Source organism: Erigeron canadensis, chromosome 6, assembly GCF_010389155.1.
Source record: "Erigeron canadensis isolate Cc75 chromosome 6, C_canadensis_v1, whole genome shotgun sequence".
In the NCBI taxonomy this organism is placed as follows: Eukaryota; Viridiplantae; Streptophyta; class Magnoliopsida; order Asterales; family Asteraceae; genus Erigeron; species Erigeron canadensis.
In genome coordinates, this window is record NC_057766.1 from 38,647,312 (window position 1) to 38,675,117 (window position 27,806).

The following is a 27,806-nucleotide window of genomic DNA, read 5'->3' on the forward strand; positions in this document are numbered from 1 at the left end:
CTTACAACACATTCTAATCATCTACAACAATATCTGTATTATGCAGTTGTGTTTATGTATAAAATATTATATATTTATTATAGATGGTTAAATTATGTTGTAGAAATATCACTTTTCAAGTTTAATCAGTAACACACCGATTCTATTATGCAGTAATATAATATAATGGGAAATGATCCCTACACAACACAATTTTACCCTACACTGTCTGATGCATATATTGTTATATATGGCAAAATTGTGTTGTGTAGGGATCACTTCACTAATATAATATAATATTAGTTTTTATAATAAGAAAAATAAATGGTGTGTTTCCTTTTCAAGTTTCACTCGGTTTCTCGACCATGTGACGAGTCTCTCACTCATCCATCATTATACGCACAAACACACTCTCTCCTCTCCTCTCTCTCATTCTATTCTATTCTATTCTTTCAATTTGTAATTTCAAGAAGACTTACCTTGAAGTTGTTGCTGCTGTTGTTGCGGTTGTGATGAAGATTCCGCTTTTCTATTTCCTTCTCAACGCCACTTAAATTCAATTCGGTCTGTTTTTCCTTCCTTCCTTCCTTCATTTTTTTACTTATTTATTATATTCAGCTGCCAGCTCAATTTTTACTGCTTGCTTTCACTACTCTTCACACTGCATGTTTTGTTTTGTTTTGTATTGTTACGACACATAGGGTCTCGTTTCATATATTATTTTCATTTATTTATATTTACTGTATTTAATTATTTAACTGTTTTATAGAAGTTCGGATTTATATTTTTTTGTATTTATTTCATTACTATATTTATAATGTTCGTTTCAGATTCAACTGCAATATTTACTCCGATTCTGAAAATTTAGATTGAAGTTTATCTATTACTGTAGCTGCTTATAAATAATCACAATCACTTTAATTCCAATTTCAAAGTTATATTCCAATCCAAATACAAATAGTCACTTTTGAATGTTAAAAATTGTTCAGTCCACATTTTTGTGGAAATTTCATGTGTATTTTTTTGTCCAGCTAATTACACAAATGATGTCATTTTTGTGGTTTTAAACGCTTTTTAGGCCAAAAAAAAAGAGATAGAGAGTGAAATTAAATTTTGAAATTTTTTTTATTAAGTAGAATGATCATTTAATTGCAGAAATGCAGAGAATCAATGTTTGACTTTTGAAGTCAATGTTGATACTTACCTTGACTTTTGAAGTCATTGTATCTTCATTTATGCAATAATTTTGTACTAGAATCTTTAAGGTGTTTACTTTGTCTTACTCTTATGTTGATAGATCACGGCGTATCGTAATCAATAAGAGAACCGATATTTTGTTCATAGCTACAAATATCGGTTTTTGAGGTAAGAGATGGTGGCAGAGTCGTGGCTCCGGGGTCTATGGAAATCGTCAAAAAAGCATGAAATTGGCCAAGAAAAGGTTCGGATCGGAGTGTTGGCTTTTGAAGTAGCTAGTTTGCTATCCAAGCTAGTTCATCAATGGAATTCGCTTAACGATAAACAAGTTGCCAAGTTAAGGGACGAGATTAGTAACTCAGTAGGTATTAAAAAGCTTGTTTCGGATGATGATGGTTATATAGTTGACTTAATTTGTGCTGAAATGTTGCATACTTTGGAAAATGTTGCGAGAGTTGTGACTCGGCTTGCTAAAAAATGCAGTGAACCCCTTTTGAAATGCTTTGAGCGTGCATTCGACGATTTGGTTAAAACCGGGGTTGATCAGTATCAATGGCAGATGAGTAGGAAAAAGATGAACAAGAAAATTAAAAAGATGGAAAAGTTTATTTACATCAATGCAAGTTTGTATCAAGAAATGGAAACGCTTTCGGAACTTGAACAAATTTTGAGGAGGATGAAGAGCAATGAGGAACAAGATAGCATAATTTTAGTTGAATATACGAAGAAGCTTTCGTGGCGGCAGCAAGAAGTTAAACGATTAAAAGAGATGTCGTTGTGGAACAAGAGTCATGATTACGTGGTTTACCTTCTTGCAAGGTCCATTTTCACTATTTTTAGTAGAATTGGACATGTATTTGGGATTAACCATGTGTTGCCTCTTGCAGCTGATCACTCTGATTCGTTAGATTCTGATCATATGAATCGAAATCAATCTGTATCTTCATTGCTTCACTCTTCCATTCATCCCTCAGAGTATAAGATTGGAAGGTTTTCATCTGGGCCTTTGGGAGACAAGATTTCTAGATCGGGTCCGATTTCAAGAACTCATAATGTAAATACTTTCCATTCAGGCCCACTTGGTAGTTCAATCCCTTATTCTGGTAAAAATCGAAACATCACTTACTCTGGCCCTATTGGGAGGTCGACACCAAAGTCATCTTCAAAGTCAGGTCCTATAGCTCGTGTGACAAAAACCGGGCTGAAGTTATGGCAGGGAAAGAGTGCTACGCCAAATCGTTTGAGCACCACTGGACCTTTTAAAGGATGCATGGTCGGTGGGAACGGTTCTCCTGTCATGCATTGTCATGTAAGTTCAAATGCTACTTGTTCTGCAACTCCACAAAGAATTGATGAAGAATCGGATGTTGAGGTTTGCTCCAAACAGAAAATCTTTGATGCCCCTCTAGATACTCTCGGTGCTTCTGCTCTAGCATTACATTATGCTAATGTTATTATTGTACTTGAGAAACTTGTGGCATCTCCTCACTTAATTGGTCATGATGCTAGAGATGATTTATACAATATGTTACCAAAGAATGTTAAAAGTGCTCTTAGAGGGAGATTAAAACCGTATGCAAAAAGCTTGGCTTCATCAGATTATGATACAGGTTTGGCAGAAGAATGGAATGAGGCTATATCAGCGACTTTAGAATGGTTATCACCACTCGCTCATAATATGATAAGATGGCAATCCGAGAGGAGTTTTGAGCAACAAAATTTGCTTTCCAAGACGAATGTGCTTCTTGTACAAACTTTGCATTATGCAAATCAAGAAAAGACTGAAGCTACTATAATAGAACTGCTTGTTGGTCTTAATTATATATGGCGGTTTGGTAGAGAACTCAATGCAAAAGCTATGTTGGAGTGTGAAAGTGGTGGAGTAATTGTTGATACTAATAATGATTCGGTAAATTTGGTGAATTAATTAGCAGCATGGTCAGCTTATTGGCAATGACAATCGGTCTCTTTCCTAAAGGCACAGAGACCCGTTTCATGAGCCGTTTGCAAGTAGATTCTCAAGAACCATGATCAAACGGTTCAAACCATGTGGTTAATACTTAAAAGGTAATGTTCAACGATTCTATAAATACTTGTTTTCTAAAAGGGCAGTGTTGATGACTGTTGACCTTTTGGCATAGAATTGATATATGGGTATTTGCTTGTCAGGTGAGTTTCTTATTGTAGATGTATAGATAAATATGAAATCACATTTTTAAGAATGTGGATTTCACCCTATAAGAGTTTTTACTTGTGAAATATAAGATGTTTGAAGTTGAGCAATTGCACTGCATAGATAAAGCATTCATGGTTGACTTTTGTTTACCTAGCTTATTCTGGTGTTGAAACCTGTCGAGGACGCAAAATGGGCGGGTCAGCCAGGTTGGGTAACTGGTTGAAACGCCTCCAGCCCAAACAGGTAAATTTTTTTATGGGTTGTTCGGGGGGTGGACGTACAAACGTGACAAGGTGACTGTGAGTAGTTTTCGAAGTTTGGTATGGCGGTTATCGGGATTTCTGGTGGTTTCAGGCAGAACTGCAGAAGTCGGCTGTGGCTGACTGTTGGTGTAATAGAGGAAGGAGGGTGGCAGAGTAAAAGGATGAGAGATCATCTGATGTGTATCATTTTATTGAGGTGGAGAAGGGAGAATGATCTGATGCATTCTTTTCCGAGCTCCTCACTTTTAAAATGAAAGAGTAAATCTGAATTTAGCAACAAGGCGAGAGAAGATTCATATGTTCATATATCGTATTCAGATGACAATTTTTTAAAACCCTGGTTTTGATTGACGCTATCAGGTTATCGGTTGCAAATTATGACTGAAGTGAAATGTAAATATAAACTTAAAATTTTAGAAAGTAAAAAAAAATAACACAGAAAAACAAACTTAATTTAAATGTCAAACAACAATTCACTCAAAAACAATAAAAAAAAATATTAACAATTCAACGAAAATACAAATATTGTGCTTCAAAACAACATTTGAATCATGTAAAATATATAACCAAATTTGGACCTAATCTAAAACAAAAATAAGAGTAAATCTAGAAATATATTCATTTAGCCAATGATGTTTAGACTAGCTGGTCAGAGACATTTTCAGTTTTATAAAAGGTTTTGAGTCGACCCTTAGGGATGTCATACCTAGGGGTTTTTTCCTCTGAATATTTGTAACGGCTCATAGTCAATATCTCGTTGTATAGGGTATGGGTAAGGTTTCACCATTATATGATGAGGTTTCCCTGATGTTATATACCGACTCATATTTGAGAAAAAAATATATTCGTTTTTCTCATAAGTTATTATTGGTTGTTTTTTATGTTTTTTTTTTTTTTTTTTGTAGATGTAGGATGGAGCGACGAGCTTTTATCAAGGTGTTGTTTTTCAATTAAATACTCGTAGTTTTCAGGTTCAATTTTGACTTTGCTTTTTTCCCCCTTTATTTAATGAAATGTTTTACTAGTTATTTCCTTTCGTTTCTTTATTATAGGCTCTAGCAAATATTTGAGCAAACATATCTATGGTATGATTGTGGTAATGGCTTACAAAGTAAAACAGAATCTCGTGAAAACACGGGGGTGAATAAGAAACTGAATATTATTAGTATTATTATACACATTATTATTACATGATTAATATAATGCTGTTCATGGTATACCAAAAGCCTTTGTTATTATATGTGTGTATATAAATTCATCTAGTAACGTATTTTATATATCATCGCATCAACAAAGCACGTACATTACTCCTCGATCCGTACATCCCATGCATTGATCCGTCCTAGCTAGCTAGACAAATATATGGCGATGCCAAATGCACGAAGGTCGTCTTCTTTTGGTGACGCGGAAACCGATATATCGGAAACAATGAAAGAGAAATGTAACGACTTTGACGCTGGTGACTGGACCATCGATGACGATGTCGATGTAAACCTACATATATCTCTCCTCTCGTTAGCTTCTTCTTAGCCTTTTTGATTCACAAACCTTTACATATATTAAATTTTGAATAATTCGTTCATATATGTTCATATTTATAACTGATTCGAATTTCTTTAATTTCTTTCTTTTTCGTTTAATTTTAATTTCGAGATTAAAGGAGCCGGTCCTTCACGGAATATTTGATATTTTGTTGAAAGATGAGCATGTTATAACTGAGGCAAGCTCTCTCTTCGAATTCATTTATGTTGTCTTTACAATTATAGGGATTTTTTTTCCTAAACAATTGTTTATTTGTTTAGGAGCAAGAGATTCACTTTGATTTTGGTGTAAACGTTGGCAAAATGCGGTTAAATATGTACAACTTGTCACATTGTTATTGTGTGTATCTAACTTTTAAAATGCATTTTTTAACGGTAACTTGTAATTTGGGCTCAGCGACATGCAGATTATATAACTTCAATTTTTTTTTAAATGTATCAAACCTTTGAATTTTTGCTTTTGAACTTATATGGCATAATTGTATGTTCATCTGCTACTAATGAAGTGGTAATCAGAGACGATAACCATAATTTGAAAGTCTAGTATACATATCCTATATGATTGACTTGCAAAGTTTCACAAAATAATAAAACGTGACAGAAAACCCTGTTTCCAAGAAACTTGCCAATTTCCTTAGGTTCATTGTTGTGACACTAATTCATTCCATTTTGTGCTTTTGCTTTTAGGGGCATGCTGTTCTTGTTAACACTGATGAAGAAGGTACCGTGTTTGTGACCAATTTTCGACTTCTTTTTTTGGTAAGTTGTTAATCAACCGATATTTTCTTTGTTGATATAGTGTAAATTATAGAATGTTATTTGATTATCTGTAATAATATTGTTACTGTTTGTTTAGACTTCATTAGCAGATTAGACATGCCAAATATGGTTGCATACCCTGCCCATGGCGGGATTGGGTATGGTTAATTTTTTTCAACAGCTGACATAATGTTCTGTTGAAATCTATATTCAGAGTGAAGGTTCTAGAGATATTATCGCATTAGGAACGATACCATTGGCTACCATTGAAAAGTTTAACAGGATTGTAAGTTTTTTCTTATTCAAAGCATACAAGTAAATTACAACATTACAACTTGTATCGAATTTATTGATATGAGGCCGTGAAGGAACACCTTGTGACCTTAAATAGTCCTCCATCAAGCTAATCTTTTGTGCTTCTTTGACCGTCTTATCTGCCTGTAGACTGACATATCTCCATTATGTTATGACGACGTAGGTTGTTAAGCAAGGTACTCGGCAGTTTGACAATGCACCTACACGCAGGCTTCTTCAGGTCTTCGGTATGGTTGCTCATTTCTAATATTGTCATATTAGTTTTTTTTTTGGGTAAATAATATTGTCATATTAGTTGGGGAAGATATTATCTAACATTTTCTTTTTGCCAAGTTAACATAGAAATGTTTAAATATGTTAGTGTAAACTCATAAACTGGTATTCGCCAAGTTACCTATTCCCAAAAACTGTTTATGTGTGTGTCATAAACCTTTGATTACAGCTGTATGGCTTCTCTTAATTTGTAATATTATCTTGATAGTTCAATTGTGTGTTGAAAGCTTGCACCTGGGCTATATAGTTCTGGTTATACGCCTTTCTTAAAAAGCTGCCTTTCAATGTTTATTGGTTTTGCAGGCAAGGATATGAGAATAATCATATATGCATTCCGTCCCCGGACTAAACAGGTCAGACGTAGTCTAAGATTTGGTCATTGCTGATATCTTCATTATCCATTTGGCTGCCAACTATTCCAGATAATGATACTAATACGACCGGCTTGCAATCTACAGAGACGTGCTATTTTTGATGCGTTAATGAGGTGGGCAAGGCCTACTAGACTCTGGGATCTTTATGCTTTTAGTAGTGGTCCTTCCAGAGACAGTAACACAAATCCTAAAGTGAGACTACTGAATGAGTACTTCCGGCTTCTTGGTATGGGATCACTTGAGTCATCTATTGGCAACATAGAAGACGGTTCCTTCAAGTTATCTAATGATTGGTGGAGGATCAGTGATGCCAATGCAAGTTATAACATGTGTACAACTTACCCATTTGCTTTGCTAGTTCCAAAAGCTATCAGGTCATCAAAGTTTCTTTTGCAGTCATGCTTCCTTCTTTCTCTTTCAAGTTGAATCATTGACACTTGCTTGCGTGCTGTTAAAAAAAACAATGACACTTGTGTTGCTGATATTAGAGATACAGATCTGCTGAAAGCTTGTGCATTTCGTGCACGTTGTAGACTACCTGTAATATCATGGTGTGATATACGTAAGCACTGGATTCAATTATTCATTGTCTTGATTAACATACAAGTAGCTGTTATAGAAACCGCTTAATAATGGAGACTTAATTTCTAATATTGCAGTTGATTCAATTAGAAACCGAACTCAAATTTAGCAATTTTTAGACTGCACATGCAATCCACTAGCCTTAACACTGTAAACTCGAAGCTCAAGTTAACATACTTCCATTTATTTAATGATATGTAGGCAGTGGAGCTGTCCTTGCTAGGTCATCCCAACCATTGGTTGGTCTTATGATGAATATGAGGAGGTAAAGAATGCTAATTTCGTATTTCTGGAGTTTTAGACCTTTTGGTATAATGTAAAATTTTCTTTTAATACATTACATCATGTGATGAAATACTGCAGCAATGCTGATGAGAATCTGGTTGGTGCTTTTTGTACTCGATTTTCTAGTGGACAACAACTACATAGGTGGTCTTCTTTTTTCAAGTCTAGTATCGGATAACGTGCTTTAACAATTATTGTAGTTATGTCGGTTACACACTAACTATTGGTTTGTAAATATCCAAATCACTGAGATAATATACAGTAGTGCAACTCCATTGTCATTGGTGCAAATGTGGTCAATTATTATATTTTCTTACTAGGAAGTTATATATAGCGGATGCAAGACCAAGGAAAAATGCTCTGGCAAACAGCGCAATGGGTGGGGGTTCAGAGTCTTCAGTTAATTATTTTCAGTGTGAGGTCTGTCAAACGGTTGAGTTACAATAACATGTTTATGTGATGATAATGTTTTCTTTTGTGTAATTCTCATATATATGTGTTCAGATTGTATTCTTTGGGATAGACAATATACATGGTATGAGAGAAAGTCTTGTTCGTCTCAGAGACTACTTGGATACACATGGAACCAAATCATCGGATGGAATGTCTTCATTTTTGGTATGATTTTAAACTATGAACATGTTACTTAATATCTAATTGTGTTCTCAAGGTTGTGATCTATTCCAACAGAGAAATGGTGGATGGACATGGGGTGGAGGTAATCTTAGCAGTATGTCTGCTTCAGTATCAACCCTTGGTGATAGTGGTTGGTTAATACATATTCACAATGTGTTGGCTGGTTCTGCTTGGATTGCTGCTCGTGTTGCCTTAGAGTCGGCATCAATACTTGTTCATTGCAGGTAAACTAAATATACATGTTCTCATATTAGAGTTTGATATTTGATCCATCACTTATTAAGCTTTATCTTTCATAATATGGTTATGGTAGAGTCTATATTTGTGTGAACTGAAATTTCTACAAAGTTTTCGCGGATTTCTTGTAGTTATGTTCATTCTCCATGCTGAAGTATCAGTCATAATGTTATGTTTAAGTATCCAATGGTTGTTCTGTTATCATTGCTTTAAGGTTTAGTCATCGTATATTCTGCATTACAGTTTGTCACTGAAAGTATTCTTTTGTAACGTAGTTTAGATGTAATTGTGTGATACAGTGATGGATGGGACAGAACAAGCCAGTTAGTCGCCCTCGCAAGTTTATTACTTGATCCATATTATCGCACCATTAAAGGATTTCAGGTATCTGCTAGTCATACATTTGGTTACTAAAGTCTCTCATTCGATGTTTTCATTAGGTTTATTGTTTAAACGTGATACTTAGCCCGTATTATCATTATCGAAGTAAACCTGAAACAATTCTTCACATGGAACACTTCCTCTCTCTTTTATTTTTGACATGCTTGCTTCTATTAAATTCCTGCTGTTTTGACGATCCACTCAGGCTCTTGTTGAAAAAGATTGGCTTGCATTTGGTCATCCATTTTCAGACAGAGCTGGAATGCCAAGTTTCTCCGGGAGTGACAATATGCCTTTAGAACTTTCCAGACATTCTTCGAGTCCAAACATCTTATCATCATCATCCATGCGTCAGTCACCAGGGTCATTTACACCTCAATCTCTAGCCTCCTCTAATGCACATCATTCAAACAATTATTCTCCAATATTTCTTCAGGTAATTACTTTATAATGACTATTCTGTAGTGGATGTATTTCCTTCATTAAGTGTATAGTCCTGTTTTAAATAACTTTATGGTTATGTTTGTTAATTTTGTATATTTTGACCTCATTTGACAGTGGGTCGATTGTGTTGCACAACTATTACGGATGTACCCTTTTGCATTTGAGTTCTCCTCTGTAAGTATGTTCTTTCATGGGATTAAGTACATTTTTTACATCTCAATATCCTATGGGCTTAAGCACATATGATGATTATGTTATGCTTCACTGGATCAAACAGACTTTTTTGGTTGATTTTCTGGATGGTGTGCTTTCATGTCGGTTTGGAAACTTCTTGTGCAACAAGTGCGTCTTTTATACAAATTATAGAGTTGTTTTACAACAGCTGTTGATTTCTTTTCCATAATATAATCTTTCTAAATTTAAACTTCAGTGAGAATGAAAGAGAAAGAGCTGGTGTTTTTGAGACATCTGAATGCTTGTGGGTGTATTTGGCTGACATGCGTGCATCAGAGGGAAGTTCTCACGCACACTACAACATATTTTACGATCCGTCCAGACATGATGGTCCATTATTACCACCAGCTGCAGCTTTGGCTCCAACGTTATGGCCTCAATTCCATCTTCGTTGGTCATGTCCTTCAGAATCTCAATCCAGTCAGGTTGAAACCCAATGCAGAAATTGGATGGAGAAGTACACCGAACTGCAAAAGGTAACTATCATGACAGTCTAAACCTCTACAATGAAATGTGTCCAAGTTACATAAATTGTATATGTGCTTAGGTCAAAAGTCTGATTTTGTTGCTTAATGGTAAGGCATGATGCTACATTTACATGGAAGAAATGGGGTCTAAGATGTTAATCTAAGCACATGGACTTTTAAAATTAGTCAAGAAAGTTTCTGGTCAACCCAACCATTTTTGACCCATTATCCAACCCGTCCGAATTGGCTATCTTTGATATATAGGCTTGCTGAGTTCCTACATTCCAAGCATTGTTTTCATGGTATATAATTTATGAATGCTTTTTCCTCATTTCAGAATTTCAGTCTTCCTTCTAAAGTGTCGTTTTTTACATATTAATCCAAACAGGCAAAAGATTTAGCCGAGAGTAATGCCAGAGAAATAATGACAACAGTGGAGTCCTTGACTGCTGATCTCCTTATTGAGAGCCAGGCCAGCAACTCAGTCATGGCTTTAGCTAGAAAAGCAAATATGGAAAACTCTTGTATAAAACGAGCAATCGGATCACTTGGATGTATAGTTCATGTTTCAGAAGCAGATGACATTGCAGACTATCCAGCTGAAAAGGTGGACATAACTTCTCCAACTCGAGAAACAGTAGATAGTGGAGACACATATGAGAAAGAGACAGATTTGTGTGTCTCTATTTTGGTAACTGCAGATACCAGTGAAACTTCTGGGAACCTGACCGATTACATTTGTGAGTCTTGGTGTCCACTATGGGCACCAGATGGAGGTTGTAGGTGGCCTAATGCAGGTTGTGCTCGAATTAGGAACGAATTTATAGGCGTGAAAGCTAATTTTGATGCTTTTGACAAGTTATCAATACATGATAGTTACTTTCAGCCCGAATAACAAAAACTGCAAAAATGCAACATAGGTAATCAACACAAGGTTTTAGCTTAAGTTTGCTATTCTGGATATGCGAAAGTTACTTTCTGTTGGACGAAAATCATTACATTTTATAATTGTTTACGGGCAAACTATATACAGTACATAATTTTCTTTTTTGAAAGGCAAACCACTTGCAAACTTCTGATCACTGAATACTTGCACCAACTAACCAAAGATAAATTATTTCCAGTATTCGGTATATTGGAGTAAACAGTACATTTCCAGTATTGGAGTACATATTTCGGCTAACATGGTTATATATACAACAAACTAATATTTCCGGGTAACATGGTAATATATACAGCAAACTAGTATTGGAGCATATATTTCCAGTGTTGAGGTCGAATTAAAGACTGAACTCTTTTCCACTTCTACTTGGTGCTAATTAGCATCCTTGAAGCCAATAAAATTGTGTTAGTTATTGCTTACTCTCTCTAGAAAGAAACCTAATTGTCTACTATTTTCATTTTTATAAAGAAAAATTATTATCAATGATTCAATGTGATACAAGAAACCCAAAAAGGAACACTTTAAACTAACTTTGAAAGAAAATATATATACTTTCCATATGCCATAGAGTAACAAGAACACGCTTGTAAATTCCAATTCCCAACAACGATGTAGAAACTGTAAAGACTTACTGGTCATCCATAATCATCTGCGAGTCTCAACTAAGTGGAAAAAAGAAGTGAAATTCATTGTATTGGTATCCTTATGGTGTTTGTGGAAAGCTCGTAATGAAGTTATTTTAATGGTCCCCGAGTATGACTGACCGTGTCATTCGGGAGATCAAAGCACTTGGTTTTCACTGATTGAAGACAAGACTGAGCATAAAGAATTTAAGATATCATTTGGCAAGGCTAGATCGATTTCAATTTCTTTCATAGGCTATGGTGATTGAGATACTTTGTATTTTATGGTTGTATTATTGGTCTAATAACTGGTGATGTGTGATTTGGATGTCTTAATGTTTTGTCGGACATTCTTTTAATAAAATATTGTTGGCTGTTTAAAAGAGGAAATATCACAAACAAAGGTCAAAATACACAACCAAATACATATGATACCATATGGTTTGAGGACAAGCTTGCAACTACAATAGAAGGTAACCAGGTCATTGAGGCGGAAAGCAATGAGGGGAATGAATAACAAAGCTAGAGTCATCCAGGCCACAATCCACTATTGTTAGTAAGCGCTATCACTAAATCTTTCACCACTAAAATTACTAAACTAAAAATCCAAAATGTTGCACTGCTTATAGCTATGCCAAGGACTACATTGTCTACGTTCCCCTCTCATATTAATATCGGCGCCAACAAAAACTCACTGGATAGTGTTCTAATAAGGTAACAAATCAAATATATGATTATATTGTTAGGTTTACTATGGGATTTACAGGTACAAAAAGAACTCACTAAGTTATATGGTTTTCACAGTTAGGTTTACGAACATATGAAGACTCAATGAGATGGGTATTTTAGTTTTAGAAAAGCTGAATTAACCATGTTAATGACATTGCAAAGAAAGACACCACTTTCTGTATTTTGGATTTAAATCTAGGATGTTTTTATAGAACTACGGAGTGTATCTATATGAATATTTGTGTATTTAACACCATACTATGAACAAGAATTTCACATTTCTGGACACTGTACTCTGATCACTAGAAACAAGTTTAATTGCAGACAGACAAAATTGAAAAGGTTGGACATTCAAAAATTCCAAGTCTGTTGCTTTTAATATAAAAAATCTAATCAGTTTTAAATCTGAACTCACAAATCACATCAAAATCCGTATCTTGATGTAGTGATTTACCAGAAAAGCTGGGCATTTTCTATGTGCATAAACAGCGAAAAACACATAAAATACGGACCTGTGTTGTGCCTTCAAGAATTTCTTCCCAAGGCTAACCTTTAAGCAAATTACTTGATGAATCACTCAACCAGGAAAACCAAATATGCCTGAAAACATTATGAAAAAAAAAAAAGAATCTCGAAAAGCCTCAAAAGAAAACCAATGAGTCTAAGATGGTAGAAAAGTTGATCAATCTTGTTTAAGCATTGAATAAATGTACCTCCAAATCTTTTGACATAGATGGGAAAACATAGAACTACTCATAAGTTCCAAAACAAGCAAATTCAAATTACATACATCTTCCTAAACACTCTAAAAGAGGGTCAATCACTAACCCTTTTGATTTAAATAACCCAATTGCCCCATATAACCCCAAACCTTAACAACACTGCTAATTTAATTATTACTATCATCACTACGATTGTTTTTGCTTATGTTATTATGATTACTGCTGTGATGATTATGATTAAGATTATTGTGATGATTGTTGTTATTGTTTCCAACACCACCACCTCTCCGAGTTGGTTTCAATTGTGACAACTCTAATTGCATCTTCATGAAAAACTGCATCCTTTGCAACTCAAGCTCTTTTGCAAACTTCATGCTCTGTTTCTGCATCTCCACCATTTGCTGCAGTTTCAAACTCTCAGCCTGTTCATAAGCTTCCCCAAATTTCGATATCGCTCTAGTCAATTCCTTAACCGAATCACCCCAATTGTTTTCTCCTGAACCTCTCCCTTTCTCCGGTTGCTGCTGCCTTGAGTTAAACGGAAACCTAGCACGTTTCTGCGCGTAAAGATGCGATTCAGGCGGCGAATCCGGAGTCGCCTCCTCCTCGGATTCAGAATCAGAATACGCAGGAGGCGGAGGCAGCCGCTTGCGCTGTTGTTGGAGCTGAAGCTGTAGCTGTTTCTGTTGCTGCTGCTGCTGTTGTTGTTGTTGTTGTTGTTGTTGCATCTGCAACTGTTTTTGCTGCTGTTGTTGGAATTGAAGTTGCTGCAGTTGTTGTTGTTGTTGCTGTTGGCGTTCCTGTTGTTGTTTTAGTCGCAAACTTTGAACAGGTGCGGATCTAACACCAACAGGAATTCCAACAGGAACAGTTCGAAGCGGTGGAGTATTGAAAGACGAAACTCCACCGCCTTTCAAACCGCCACCGCTTTTAGCAATGGCGGTTGGACCGATCAAATGATCTAACCGGTCATAAAAAGTCCATGTACTAGGTCCACCACCAGCAGCTATTTTCGCTTTCTCAAGCTTATATTTCTTTTTAACAGTATCAATCCTATTTTTACACTGGATATCAGTTTTCGGAACTTTTAAATAATCAACACGACTACTTACAATATCCGCAACTTCTTTCCAATGTTTCTGCTTCAAATTCCCTCTGCTCAGCTCCAAATAACGTTCTCCCCAAGCGTCGATCAATATCGCCGTCGCACCTTCACTCCAGCAATCCTCACGTCCTCCTCCACCACCACCGCCAGCTCCGACACCGGATCCAACGGTTTTCTGTTGTTGAAAAGGTAAGGCTAAAGTCAACGTATTCGGAGAAGGCGTGGAGGAAGCGACGGTGACGGAGATCCGGCGATTGGCAGGCGGTGAATCTGGAGATCCAGATCTGGATCCGATTGATTGATGTGAGCGGATCTCTTCATCGTCTTCCATATCAAATAATCTGAATCTGAAAAACGGTTATATAACAGATTCTCTCTATAGGGGGAGAAAGATGTGAAAAAGTTTGTTATAGAGAGAGAAAGAAAAAGGAAATTAGGGTTTTTAGAGAGAGAGGGGGAGGAGGTAGTTGACCGGCGTTTTTTACGATATAAGAGAAAATAATAAAAATTAAAGGATAGACGGAGAAAAACGGAGAGAAGGGATGATAAGTTGACGGAGAAGTCGGCCGTCAGATGGGACACGTGGCATATCATTGTGGGATCAGTTAAAGCGAAAGCCGACACACCGGACGTATTTCTTACTTTTCCTTCTTGCTTTCTTTCTTGGCTCCGGCTCAGGCTCGGCTTCCCTCGTTTTGGTTGTTTTTTTAAATTTAATATTTTTATAATCACTCTTTTTATTGCTTTCTTTTAATTTGGGTGTTTAGTTTTTTTATATCTATCTTTGTCATTCTTTGTTTTATTTTCTTTCTTGGCTAAATACATGGGATCCATTAATCTCTCCGATGATGTAAATATAATAGTGACTTTAGAACTATGTACAAGACCTTTTCGATACTATTATTGTTGTGTTAACATAACTTTTACCTTATGACTTTCAAAAAAAATATTACATTAGGATCACGTTCACATTCATACGACTACCACTTTCTCTTTTCCTTTATAACCTATAACTACAATATACTCAAATACTCTACCAAAGTATCTTAAAACGTAGAAACGGACTCACTCGCTCTTTCACCTACGTCAATGCTTGCTACCGCCTCTTCCTCTTTCACCTATCCTTCTCCATACCATAACCCATCACCTATGGGGGAGTCGTGACCACTAAGCTAGGCTAGTATATATACCCGTTATAATCGGTCTATTCACAACTCCTTGTGATATGAACAATTTATATCGATTAGTGAAACCATCTACGAAGTATCCAACCGGAAGACTTGTTGAACATTTTGTAGTTTAAAAAAAGTTTAGATCCCATCTCGTTATCTCGTAGGTAAATATTTTGTTTGGTAAAAGAAAATCTGACAAATGGACACATGAATTTTGTTTAAACCATCTACAGCAAATCCAAAAGCTACCGGACAGCTTGTTTACATATTTTTTTGGTTTCATAACAGAATGTAAATTTTGTAGTTTAGATTTGAAATTTTTTTAAAATAGGTTACAAAAATGAACAAACGTCTTTATTCCACATTCGTTGTTAAATTTATTGAATTGTAAATTTGTAATCATCATCATAGATATATGTAACTAACTTAAAATTATCTCAATGTCCCATTGGAACCCCTTTTTTCCCCTCTAATTTTATGGTCCGTCCAATTAAAGCAATCTTAAACAACCTTGGCCAGGAGGGCGTAGAGGATTCTGTTACGTCACAAAGTTAGTGCCATCATATGATAGTATCAAACAGTGGCTGAGTTGCTTATCAAATAATGGAATTTGTGTTTTTGCATATTTAAATCCATCTTCAACACTTGTGTACTTTTTTATCTTCATATTCTGAAAATGTTGGAACTTGGAAGCGCGTTGTCTAGTCCCAAGATTTATCTTGTTTGTAGCATGAGCATCTATACCAGCCCACATTTGTTCACAACTTTTTATAACTTTGTAATTTGTAAATAATTGCTATGACAGAAAATAAAAGGATGTTTGCCTTGAGTTGGCTAACTTTTACGATTGAGGTAACCTCCTTTTATTGACAGTATTCGGTAAGATGTTTTAACAATCACTTGTCTTTTGATGAACCCATAAACTTGAGAATTTGGATTGGGTTTGAAAGTGATTTTGGGTCATGTCATTGGCTAAAAGCACGTCCTGAAATAATCCTCATTTACACAGGTGAAATGATATCTGCAATAGCAAAGTCAGACCAGTAATCTCTAAATCAACTAAAACATAGTGAAATTTTGAACCTGTATATTCATCGTAATTCTCAGGTTTACACAGATTAAGAGAAAGTATGTGAATTATATGCCATATGTCAAAAGATCGGATCTTAAACACATTTCCTAGGCACTAATTATCCTCATTGGTAGGTGCTGAAGATGGCGGGTCTTCATTGGATGGCTTCTTTCTATCCCTGCGCTCATTCCATTGTCCCCAAGCCCACTTCAAGATCAAAATACCTCCAATTGCATAAACCTAAAATCAACAGAATAGATCTTAGTTGGGAAGTATCTTGGTCTTTATAAAACTTCAATTAGAACAGATAATTTTCCATGTTGTGTTATACCTTTAACAGGTCAAACGTCTAGATCAGATAAGTACATTAAAAGAAAACAGGTTTAATGGGTCAAAAGTTACCCAAACTTCCCAAAGGGTACTCTAAAATTACAAAACCTTCCAAGCTGGTTCACTCAAAAATTTAATTTATTATAATCATAGTTTACTTGTATGCAATTTGTTAGCATATAAAACACTGACATTTTCCTAAAAAATGTCGAAGAAAACAGACAAAGAGTGCATTAGGTTGACCCTGTTCAATGTTTCTGACTGTACAAGATCTAACCTACTTTCATATGTTACCAACCCGTATGACCAATTTATTTACAATCTCTGATTTTAGTCTAAATAAACTGTTTCTGGCTTTCAATACAGCAAGGTAGATGGTAAATGCTCCCACATCAATAACAATCAAAAATTACATGTACAAGTTTAAATCAAGTGTTAAACAAGTTACATTTTAACTTGAGAATTTAGAAGTGTCAAAAAATGAAACCCATTTGCCAGATGTTACATAGCTTGGCGAAAATGTTTGACTAATGATTAGAATATTATACCATAAAGGAAAAGGTACATATATTTTAGCATATTACAAATTCAGCTATAGAATAGAATGATTTAGTCTATTAGAACATGTAAAAGCTATAACAGACTCTTTTGAGTATTTCTCAACTGATACAAAATGTCTTGTAACAGCTATAATGCTCAGTTCTCGAGTTCAATTTTTAAAGAAAGGAGAAGAGAAGAAGAGAGATGAATGGAAGAGAAGGGGTGGATTTTCCATCCTTCCCAATCATCCCAAAAATGGGATGAAATTTTCTTGGCTAAAATCTATTGTATTCTCCTTCTAAATCTTTTCCTTTCTTTTCTCTTCTTCTCTTAAATAAAACTTAAGAACACAACTTAACAGTTCTTGGGAGGAGAATTATGCAACCATATCATACATGTATGATACAGTTGTGTTTAAGTATATAAAGAGAGCAGTATATTAGGGAAAGCAGTGAGTGGAGATTCCAGAGAGCTGGATGAGGGTATCAGGTAGATTTTATCTACCCAAGTAAAAATGTAAAATAGATCAATATACTCAATTTGCCTGCGCAAATTAAGAGAATTTAGTATATTTACCACCAAGATTCCATAAAGTTTGGTTATCAAGTGCAGCAAACAGAACATTAAAAACTGGTCTTTGGTCCCGTTTGTTGAAAAGAATAAGACTGAATATGACAATTGCATAACAGCAAAAGTTGGTCACACAAATTAGGCCGTTAGTAACTTCTGTATCTTTGATTGGTAAATGCTGCTAACACGACTAATGAAGACAGCATCCTACAATCTTATTTTAAGGATACGCACCCACCAACGCCCACACGCACATATACATCTTTAAATCCTCTCTATACATATATGTAACTACACTAGTAGCTGAATATAGTTTGATGCATTAACTTGGACATACCCGTTTGACATATGATCTGTAGTATTTGTTTATCAGATATATCCACATCTTCAAATATGTTGTAGATAGATTCAGTTTCTGAATACACGTGTTCTCTCCAATAAGATAACTATCTCTACATCTGATTAATTAAATTCACTAACGTTTCAAATTAGAGTTACTCATCTGCAGGAAACTATTCTGTCAACAGCATAAACTTCTACCAGATATTCTTGATGTATCCTCTATTGATAATTTGATATACATTTTTACACAAAGTCTAAAGTAAAAAAAAAAAAAAAAAAGACACTAGAAGATAACGATATTCACAAACCAAACTAAACAAACAAAAAAGCTTATGCTCCCACCTGGCCATTGAACCCTTTAGAATAAATATGTCTTTAGGGGGCCATACCTTTGGACAAAGCAAAAGAAAGTGAGCCATCACCAGCTACCTTTTACAACAACATCCATCCCATCCCTACACTTACGTACTTCACTAACAGTGAAAACAATCCGTTCTTACATATGGATTATTCCATGTCGCAATAAGTACTGCAAACAATATAAGACCAGAAACACGACTAATTTCTATTTACAGTATACAACCACTCTCTCTATATCCAGCAAACAATCAGAATTCCTAAATTTAAATCTATAACATCTTATCATCATCAAAACACGAAAGCTAACTTAGTTGGATTGCGTAACACAACCTATTAATTCAATCAACCAGTACACACAATACATACATTGTAATAACATAAGTATATATTTCATACTCAATAAACTAATGAGGGAAAAATTAATTAGGTTAATGATCCACTTTGTGTAAAACACTTGAAAGTGTCTATCATATAACTCGAAAACTATAATATCAACACATAGATACACAAATATGTACAGATGAATAAATATAGATATAGATAGATATATATACCTGCCAGAGAACAGCAGGATTAGTGTCCTTCTCCATATCTTCCGATTCAAGTTTCAAGGAACCGACAGTTTTCGAACGGCCATCCGGATACGTAACCGTCGCCGACTTCGAAACCGCCACCACTTCACCATCACGAACCACCGCTTTCTTCTGCGTTTCCACCGTCACTGAATCCTTCTTCGCCGGCGGAAATTGCGGCAACCTGAAATTAGACAACACCTGAGTGAACTTCGAGAACAGCGAAGATAACGGATTCTGTTGCTGGATCGATTCGTCGTCGTTTTGGCGCACAATTAAAGTTCCTTTTTCCGTCATTTTTGATTTTTTGATGGAAACTTCAATAAGACTGAATGAATAGGAAATAACCAATTTGGTCAAACTTAAGAAGCTTAGCTGAAGCGCGTGGTGTTGTATAATAGTGTGTAGCGCGTGGTGTATATAAATGGTAAGTATAGTGTATATCGATTAAAGTAGCTTTTAAAAGGGCTAATATATGGGCCGGTTTATCTAATTTGGGCTGGTTGATAATGTTTTTCACTATTGAACCGGTCCTTTTTCATTAATAAAGTTATGAACATTAATACCGATAAGGTAGGTTTAGGCAAATGTTGAGTTTTAGGCTCGAATATGTTAGCCTAAAAGGCCGGACTTCTAGGGTCGGTCTTTTTCTAGATTTGTCTAGTAAGACAAATTTCACGAAATGTTTGTTGATGATTTGGTCATCTGATATGTTGTAGAATAGGTGGATAGTTGGTCAAGATGAAACCCGATTGGTCCTCCGAGGTTTATTTCTCAAATTGTTCAAAATTTAGGAAGTTGTAAGCACTCTTTTATGCCATGGATGACTTCAAATCTTTTTTATTCGTTTTTATTAAACTATAATGTTTGGTCCTGTGTGTTAGAACTGATGAGTAAAAGTACTCGTGCATTGCGGCGGTGAGATGGTGGGGTGATAGGTCATAGGAGGTGATAAGTAATTGAATGTGATAGCAAATGCTTTACCTGTACGGGTTTCGCCCTCGGATTTAAAAATTCGTCGAAAGTATATCGAATGACATCTCTAATGAAATAGCATGAAATTTTAAGAACACCCATACAATTTTTGTAATTTATCGATATATGGTTTTTGAGATAAAAAATTTTGAATGAATTAAAGGAATAAAATGATTTATGGATGGGAGAAAAAAATGAGTGGTTGAGATTTGAGGAGAGAAAAAAAATGAATGATTGAGATTTAAGGTTATTATAAGTATATTGGGTAGATATGTTTAAATTAGTGATTAAAGAAGAGGGGTGATGAACGCCTAATTTGCATAATCTTAATGGATAAAAATGACACTTGGTGTGCTTGTAAATAGAAGATTAGGGCGATTTTATGTTTGTTGAGTGATTTCAGATCATAAGTAGCAAAATAAAGCTAATTGGATGAAGAAACGAGTCAAGGAAAGTCAAAGCCAAAAATTTGAAAAATTGCCATTTCTGGAGCATAGTCTGGGACGGCCAAGGTGACAGTCTGGGACGGCCTTATCTGCACCAAAATTCCGAATTTAAGGGGTTTTATTAATTTTCAGTTTATATGACTTCCACTCACGACTTGGGAAGTTACCATTCATATTTTTCATAAGTAATTCAACGTCTAGCTCTATATATACAAACTCAAATGACAACACTGGGGGACGAACACAACATTCTATATCACACTAAAAGTTGCTACAACTCATACTTCTTCATTTATATTCATTCAATCACCTGTATTCACACACACACACACACAACATTCAGTTAGTCAATCAAAACACTTGTTATCATCGCATTGTATTCTTCAATCATTAATAAAGGAACTAAGCAGAAACGATTGTTTTCTCTCAGATTTTTTACCTAAGACTTAATAATAGACTCAAGGGTTTACCCCCGTCAACAAATCTTGGTGTTATTTACTTTATCACAACTACATTATTTAAAAGTTTCATCAAGATCAATGTCCTGATCTTGAGTCTTTACATATTTATCTTTAAATTCTTTGTTTTATATTTACAAAATCGTATTTTTAAGATCTTATATAAAGGTTTTCTCATCAAAACAAATACTATATTTATAGTAATTTTACATAGGTATTATATACTTCAAATATCACAAGCACCGGTTCTCACTTACAAATCTTTAGACATGAAATTATCTTAGAGTATTCGCATAAAATTATCTTCAGTAAATTTTTCCCAAACTAATTTTCAAAACTTCCTTTAGTGAATGATATTAATTGTGCAAGATTATTTTTAATAATTGATATTACTTGTAGAGCTACTTTCAATGAAGGATATTAATTATACACGCTAGAAATCTGATGTAGGCATTTTAAAATCACAATATCTTTAGTAACTCTTAACAAGTACAACATACCCATATATCTTAACATTAAAATTTAGGGTTTAGTGTGCCGGAATGAAATAAACTATGCCCAAAAAGTTATAGTGTGCATGAACTAACGTTTTTGTTTATTGTATGCATAAACTTAGTAAAAATATTTAAATCATGCAATGTGTATACGTGGCAGCCCATATGAGCTGCCACGCATAAAAAAAAAAAATTTAAACAGGCCACGTGTAAGGTTTTGATTGGTCGGTGACAAAAAATTACATGATATAAACATTTTTACTAAGTTTATGCATACAATAAACAAAAACGTTAGTTAGTACACACTATAACTTTTTGGGCATAGTTAGTTACATTCTGTCGCACTAAACCCTAAAATTTACATTAACATTAAAGTTACATTAACTTTTCAAACTTACTTAGCTTTTATCACTATGATATCTTGCATGGCATAAAATATCATAAATTTAATTATTTAACAATCTAATAGCTTAACGAAACTTCAATGAAAATTTTAAAATCACACAAATTATGTTTCATCTGCAAGACTATAGATTTGATGATGCCATTACCGATATTCAAAGTAATATTCTAAAGCCTTTATTTATGAGTTGACTGGAATGTTGGTTTGTGTATGGAATAGTGACCGTAAAAAGGCGATTATTGTATTCATATCCACATATGATGATCTCAGACACATCATTCAAAGAGGCACATATCACGACACACAGCCGAGACTCTTATGAATGAATAATATCAAAGTCCTATCTGATCCAATCAAATATCGTTGAAAGTACAAATCTCCAAACCGACAATTGGAAAATCTGCTCAATCGAATTTCAAGGACAACTCTGATAGATTCAAACGACTCATGGCGATGGGAGCATGATAACTCCGGTCAATTCACCACCAAATCAATGAGATCCCTCCTTCAACGTGCTGAATGTGGACCAAAATTTTGGACCTTTCCATGGAACCCGCTAGCTCCCTATAAGGTCAACTTCCTTGGTTGGAGACTTGAGATGAATAGAGCTCCAACAATTGACATTCTCATGAAGAGAAACGTCCCGCTTAACACAACCACTTGTCCTCTCTGCAAACAAGTTGATGAAACCGCCGAGCACCTATTCTTGCATTGCAACTTTGCAAACATAATTTGGAGCCATATTCTCTCTTGGTGCAAATTACCCCTCAACAACCCCTCCAGCTTCAAGGAACTTTTCGAACTGCACAAGCAACTCCACTACAGCTCTACAAAGAGCAACTTGGTTAATTTGGTCATCCTGGCTTACTGTTGGACTATATGGAAATGCCACAATGAGTACATTTTCTCCGGTAGAAACCCCTCAATTCACTATGCTGTCAAAGAAATCAAGGATACAAGCTTCTCCTGGATAACAAATAGATCAACAAAAATACAAATAGATTGGCCGAGATGGTGTAGTTTTAATTTCTAATATGTTGTACCTATCTTTGCTATCCCTGTACGTCTTTATACTAGCTACTCGCTAGTCTTTCTAATGAATCAGTTTTTGAATGTTCAAAAAAAAAAAAAAACAGGAAAAGGTATAAATCGTTATATTGACGTAAGATGCATTTTGATTGACATACTAATTTCTTTTTTATTTGATGCAACTTAAGTTTGTTGATCTAGGTGGGTCCGAAAGAGTGACAAACTTGGGTTCTGCTAGTAATCAACTAAAGGAAGCTCGAAGCATCAACGCATCACTATTCGCACTTGCTAACATAATTAGTGCTTTATATACTGGTACTGAGCATGTACCTAAGAAATAACAAACTCACAATGTTAATGAGCGGCTCAATCGAGGGCAATGCCAAAACATTGATGGTCATAAACATATCTTCCGCTGACTGAGTCCAATTCAGCAGAAACTTGTAACCCCCTTGAGTAAGTTTTGCTAATTGTATTGTGTTTTTCGTTGATTGTTTACTTCACTATTAATATTTAAAAAGTTTTATCTAAATAATGTATATTTATTATTCAGGTATGCATCAAGGGTGCGCTCTATCGTAAATGATCCAAGCAAGAATGTATCTTCAAAATAAGTTGCAAGGATAAGAAAGTTACTCGCATATTTGAAGAAACAAGCGGGAAAAAGTGGTGACAATGAAGAGGGGGTGGAGATCCAAGAAAAACGTCCACCAAAAGATAGAAATGACAACTCTACATGAAATGTCGGTTGTCATTTGTATCTTTTGCATGACCCTCTTCTTGGATCTCCACATGTTCTTTATCATCGTCGCCTCTTTTACCTACATATTCCTTCCAATATGCTAATAGTTTCCTTAACCTTGCAACTTCCTACGATGAAACATTCTTTCTTGGATAATTTACAGCAGTCTGCACCTTTGATGCATATTTGGATAATATATAATTTATTTAATTAAAACCACTGAAGTAAAATCTACAAAAAACAAAACACGATAAGCAAAACTTACATAAGAGAATTGTAAGTTTTCTCGAAATTGGATTCAATGGGAATATGTTCACAACCATCAACCTCTTGGCAGTACCCCTGAGTGAGCCGTTCAGCAACATTGTGCGTTTGTGGTTTCTGTAAGGTATGTGAGGTAAGTGCTGGTTTCCTGAAGATATAACACTAATAATATCACCAAGTGCATATAATGATTTGTTAATGCTTCAAGCTTCCTTTAGTTGATTCCCAACACAACCTGAATTTTTCACTCTTTCAAACCCCAACAATTCCAACAAAACTTAGCTTCATCAAATAAAAATGATTCAAAAAATGCCAAAAAGATGTATCTTGCATCAAGATAACGGATTATACCTTTCCTTAGGCAATTGACAGAGTTTGGAGCTTTAACTCTTAATGACATTTACTAGGATCAGATGGGACTTTGTACATATATTTATGGGATTGATCAACATTAATTTGGCAAGAATATTACAAATCCATAAATTTTTATATACCCTTTATTATTGTTGTTGTTGTTGTTCTTATTATTATTATTATTATTATTATTATTATTATTATTATTATTATTATTATTATTATTATTATTATTATTATTATTATTATTATTATTATTATTATTATTATTATTATTATTTATTTTATTTTTAATAAAATCGTCACTTTGTACGTACGATTACAAATTTTATATTACTAAATCCTTATATTTGTTAGAATTGTACGTACGATTACAAATTTATTTGTTATTGATTCCATTTGTATGTATTTGGGATGAATGGTAATATAATCTAATCACATTAGTAATTCTATAAAAAGGGTTTTTTTTAAGCTTTATTTTGTGTATGTATATAATTGCTATTTAACAAATAGTTAAACATTCATCAAGCTCTACGTAGTCAAAAGATTCAATCATCATGACTACACTTCATTGTTTTGTTTTGTTAACCTAAATGTATGTTGCGGGTATTCGACCAACTATAACAATTCTTTAAAGTATAACCAAAGTCCTCAATGCCAAATTTCAACCTGAATTTAGGTCTATTTGTATGTTAAAACATTATGCATGGAGTTCACATTACATAATCCATCATCCAAGGATTAGAGGTCACTATATTTTTCATGTTTCATAATATAGTTTATTATTATACTGCTTTAAAAAATAGTCACACATCGTGCGGGTAAAAGACCTACTATGTATGTATATATATATACGGAAAAGGGAATATAGGGTTGTCTGGCACTTAAGCTTAGGTGTGGAACCACTCACATACTAATATTTTATTATTTTTTGTTTAATGAATAAATGCATGCCCCCTATAATTTTAAGGATTAAAAAAACAATATGTGAGTATTCCACACCTAAACTTAGATATCCGACAGCTTTATATTCTCATCCCCCATATATATATATATATATATATAGGGTAACATTCCAGTGAGAACAGTCTTAAAATAAGAACGGTGAGAACATTTAAAAAACATCATTTTGATGCATTAAAAGTCCATAAAACTAACATAGTACTTAACTAATTATCATTATTTAAGTGTTTAACAACACCTTGATCTGTCAAAATTGAGAAAATCACGTTTTTTGTTTTGTGCATCCATCTTGGATGCATATTCATCAAAATGATGCATCCAACAAAAAACGTGATTTTTTCACTTTTGACGGATCAATGTGTTGTTAAACACTTAAATAATGATAATTAGTTAAGCACTATGTTAGTTTTATGGACTTTTAATGCATCAAAATGATGTTTTTTAAGTGTTCTCACCGTTCTTATTTTAAAACTGTTCTTACTTGATTGTTCCCCTATATATATATAGTGAAAAGTGAGTATGGGGTTGTTCCCCATCTAAGCTTAGATGGGGAACCCCTCACACACAAATATTTTAATAATATTTGTATTTTAAACAAATGATGAGGCCCCCATGATATTTATGGATTAAAAAACCAAATTGTGAGGGGTTCCCCATCTAAGCTTAGATGGGGGACAACCCCATACTCACTTCCCCCATATATATATAAGGGAATGAGATATAATATATATATGGGGGAATGGAATATAAGGCTGTAGGTACCTAAGCTTAGGTGTTGAACAATCACATATTTTTTTTCTAATTCCTAAAACTTATGGGGCCCAAACATTTATTCATTAATAAAAAATATTAAAAAAATTGTATGTGAGAGATTTCACACCTAAGCTTGTCGAACAACCTTATATTCACTTTTTCCATATACTTAGGTTATTATTAGACCTGGCAATCCAAACCCGTAACATGATAAACGGGTCTAATTGGGTAAATTTTATCCCTTGTTTGGTTTATTTGGGTACTAGGAAGGAAAAGAAAACGAGTTTCAGATACACCCCACTCAAATTCCGATCTGTCATTTGCGGGTCGAGCGGGTCAAGGCTACAAGCTCAAACGGGTATGCATATAAAGCAGAATCTCACCACGTATGAATGGAACTTAGGATGATGAAACGATTAGATGTAACCACCATTGTTGGCCGGCAAGGCGGCGCAACCACCTCCCTGTAGCCCTCTTGCTGGTCATTACCCCGTCGTCATGTTTACCCCATGGTTGTTGGAGAGCAAAGTTTAACGGTTTTTGGTTTTATAGCCATGGTTATCGGAGAGCTATATATATATATATATATATATATATATATATATATATATATATATATATCGAATGGTTTGTGTGTGTTGGAGATGGTGAACAAGCAGCGATGTTTCTCGGAGATGGTGAAGTAATGAATAAGGCATATAGTCGTATATATATATTATGGGGAAAGAAAATATGAGGCTGTTAGGCACCTAAGTTGGGTGGAAAAACCTTTAACATACCTTTTTTTAAACCATAAAAATCATGAAGAGCCAAATATTTATTCAAAATATTAAAATATTGGTATCTGAGGAGTTTTTCCCCTAAGTTGGATGTATAACAGGCTCATGCTCACTTTTCTCATATATTATATATATTTGTATATTATGTTTATATTATTTTATTTATATACTTCATGTATTCTTGAACTTCACATTATCACTTGTTGCGTAAAATTGTGTTTAATGGTTTTGTTAAAAGTAATTAAACGATTCAATTCACTTTAATTATATATGTACATGTAGTATACATAAGTACATAGGACATGGGTGGTTTTTGGAGAAAAAAAGCGGGTCAACCCGCACCCAACCCGTTTTAACCCGCACCTATTTGACCCGTATTCCTGAAATGACCCGCTTAGACCCGCACCCATTTCGATCCGTTACCCAAACCCGTCCGACCCGCCCATTTTGCAAGGTCTAGTTATTATGTACATAGAACCGAACATTGTGCACCAGTTCCTCTCTCGTGGATTTTGGTGCAACAGAGCCGGATATCCTTCCATGTACAAAATAAAGGACACATATGCATATATACATATATGTGTGTACCATTTTAAAATCTGGTTTCACAGCTTTAATAATATATGTATATATATCTATTTATTTATTTTGCACAAATTCCCTATAGAAAATTAGATAAATATGTATATATATATATCTATTTATTTATTTTGCACAAATTCACTATAGAAAATATAAATAAAAGTGATAGTTAACCATGTAACCCCGACTCATTTGCCAAACATAATCAATGTTAGGATTATTACTCAAACAAATTTTGTAAATCTTTTTTAGGGTGATGAATCTTTACAAAATCATTAATAAAATAATAAACTTAAGGAAAACGCTAACTGAAGGGCTTCATTTAACGTGCATAAAAAAGT

General features: G+C 34.6%; 4 protein-coding genes across 4 annotated transcripts; 2 read left to right on the forward strand and 2 right to left on the reverse strand.

Moving 5' to 3' along the window:
* Positions 1 to 356: 356 nt before the first annotated feature.
* On the forward strand, positions 357 to 3,459 carry LOC122603521. The gene is made up of 2 exons (XM_043776245.1): positions 357 to 543; positions 1,277 to 3,459. Exon 2 carries the CDS (start codon positions 1,352 to 1,354, stop codon positions 3,101 to 3,103), a length of 1,752 nt encoding a protein of 583 aa, XP_043632180.1. The 5' UTR covers positions 357 to 543; positions 1,277 to 1,351; the 3' UTR covers positions 3,104 to 3,459.
* A 1,518-nt stretch (positions 3,460 to 4,977) lies between these two features.
* LOC122604847 (phosphatidylinositol-3-phosphatase myotubularin-1) lies at positions 4,978 to 11,089 on the forward strand. The gene is made up of 18 exons (XM_043777709.1): positions 4,978 to 5,103; positions 5,844 to 5,915; positions 6,130 to 6,201; positions 6,394 to 6,457; positions 6,807 to 6,856; positions 6,962 to 7,251; positions 7,366 to 7,439; positions 7,661 to 7,724; positions 7,823 to 7,888; positions 8,065 to 8,164; positions 8,249 to 8,362; positions 8,435 to 8,604; positions 8,917 to 9,001; positions 9,204 to 9,434; positions 9,557 to 9,616; positions 9,720 to 9,784; positions 9,873 to 10,152; positions 10,532 to 11,089. The coding sequence occupies exons 1-18, from the start codon at positions 4,978 to 4,980 to the stop codon at positions 11,036 to 11,038; spliced, it is 2,490 nt and encodes an 829-aa protein (XP_043633644.1). The 3' UTR covers positions 11,039 to 11,089.
* Positions 11,090 to 13,116: 2,027 nt separating this feature from the next.
* On the reverse strand, positions 13,117 to 14,956 carry LOC122603340 (trihelix transcription factor ASIL2-like). Its single transcript, XM_043776014.1, has one exon. The coding sequence runs from the start codon at positions 14,594 to 14,596 to the stop codon at positions 13,328 to 13,330; it is 1,269 nt and encodes a 422-aa protein (XP_043631949.1). The 5' UTR covers positions 14,597 to 14,956; the 3' UTR covers positions 13,117 to 13,327.
* Positions 14,957 to 16,504: 1,548 nt separating this feature from the next.
* On the reverse strand, positions 16,505 to 19,565 carry LOC122604068. The gene is made up of 2 exons (XM_043776968.1): positions 19,206 to 19,565; positions 16,505 to 16,749 (listed from the first exon to the last, which is right to left on the reverse strand). The coding sequence occupies exons 1-2, from the start codon at positions 19,518 to 19,520 to the stop codon at positions 16,624 to 16,626; spliced, it is 441 nt and encodes a 146-aa protein (XP_043632903.1). The 5' UTR covers positions 19,521 to 19,565; the 3' UTR covers positions 16,505 to 16,623.
* Positions 19,566 to 27,806: the final 8,241 nt, after the last annotated feature.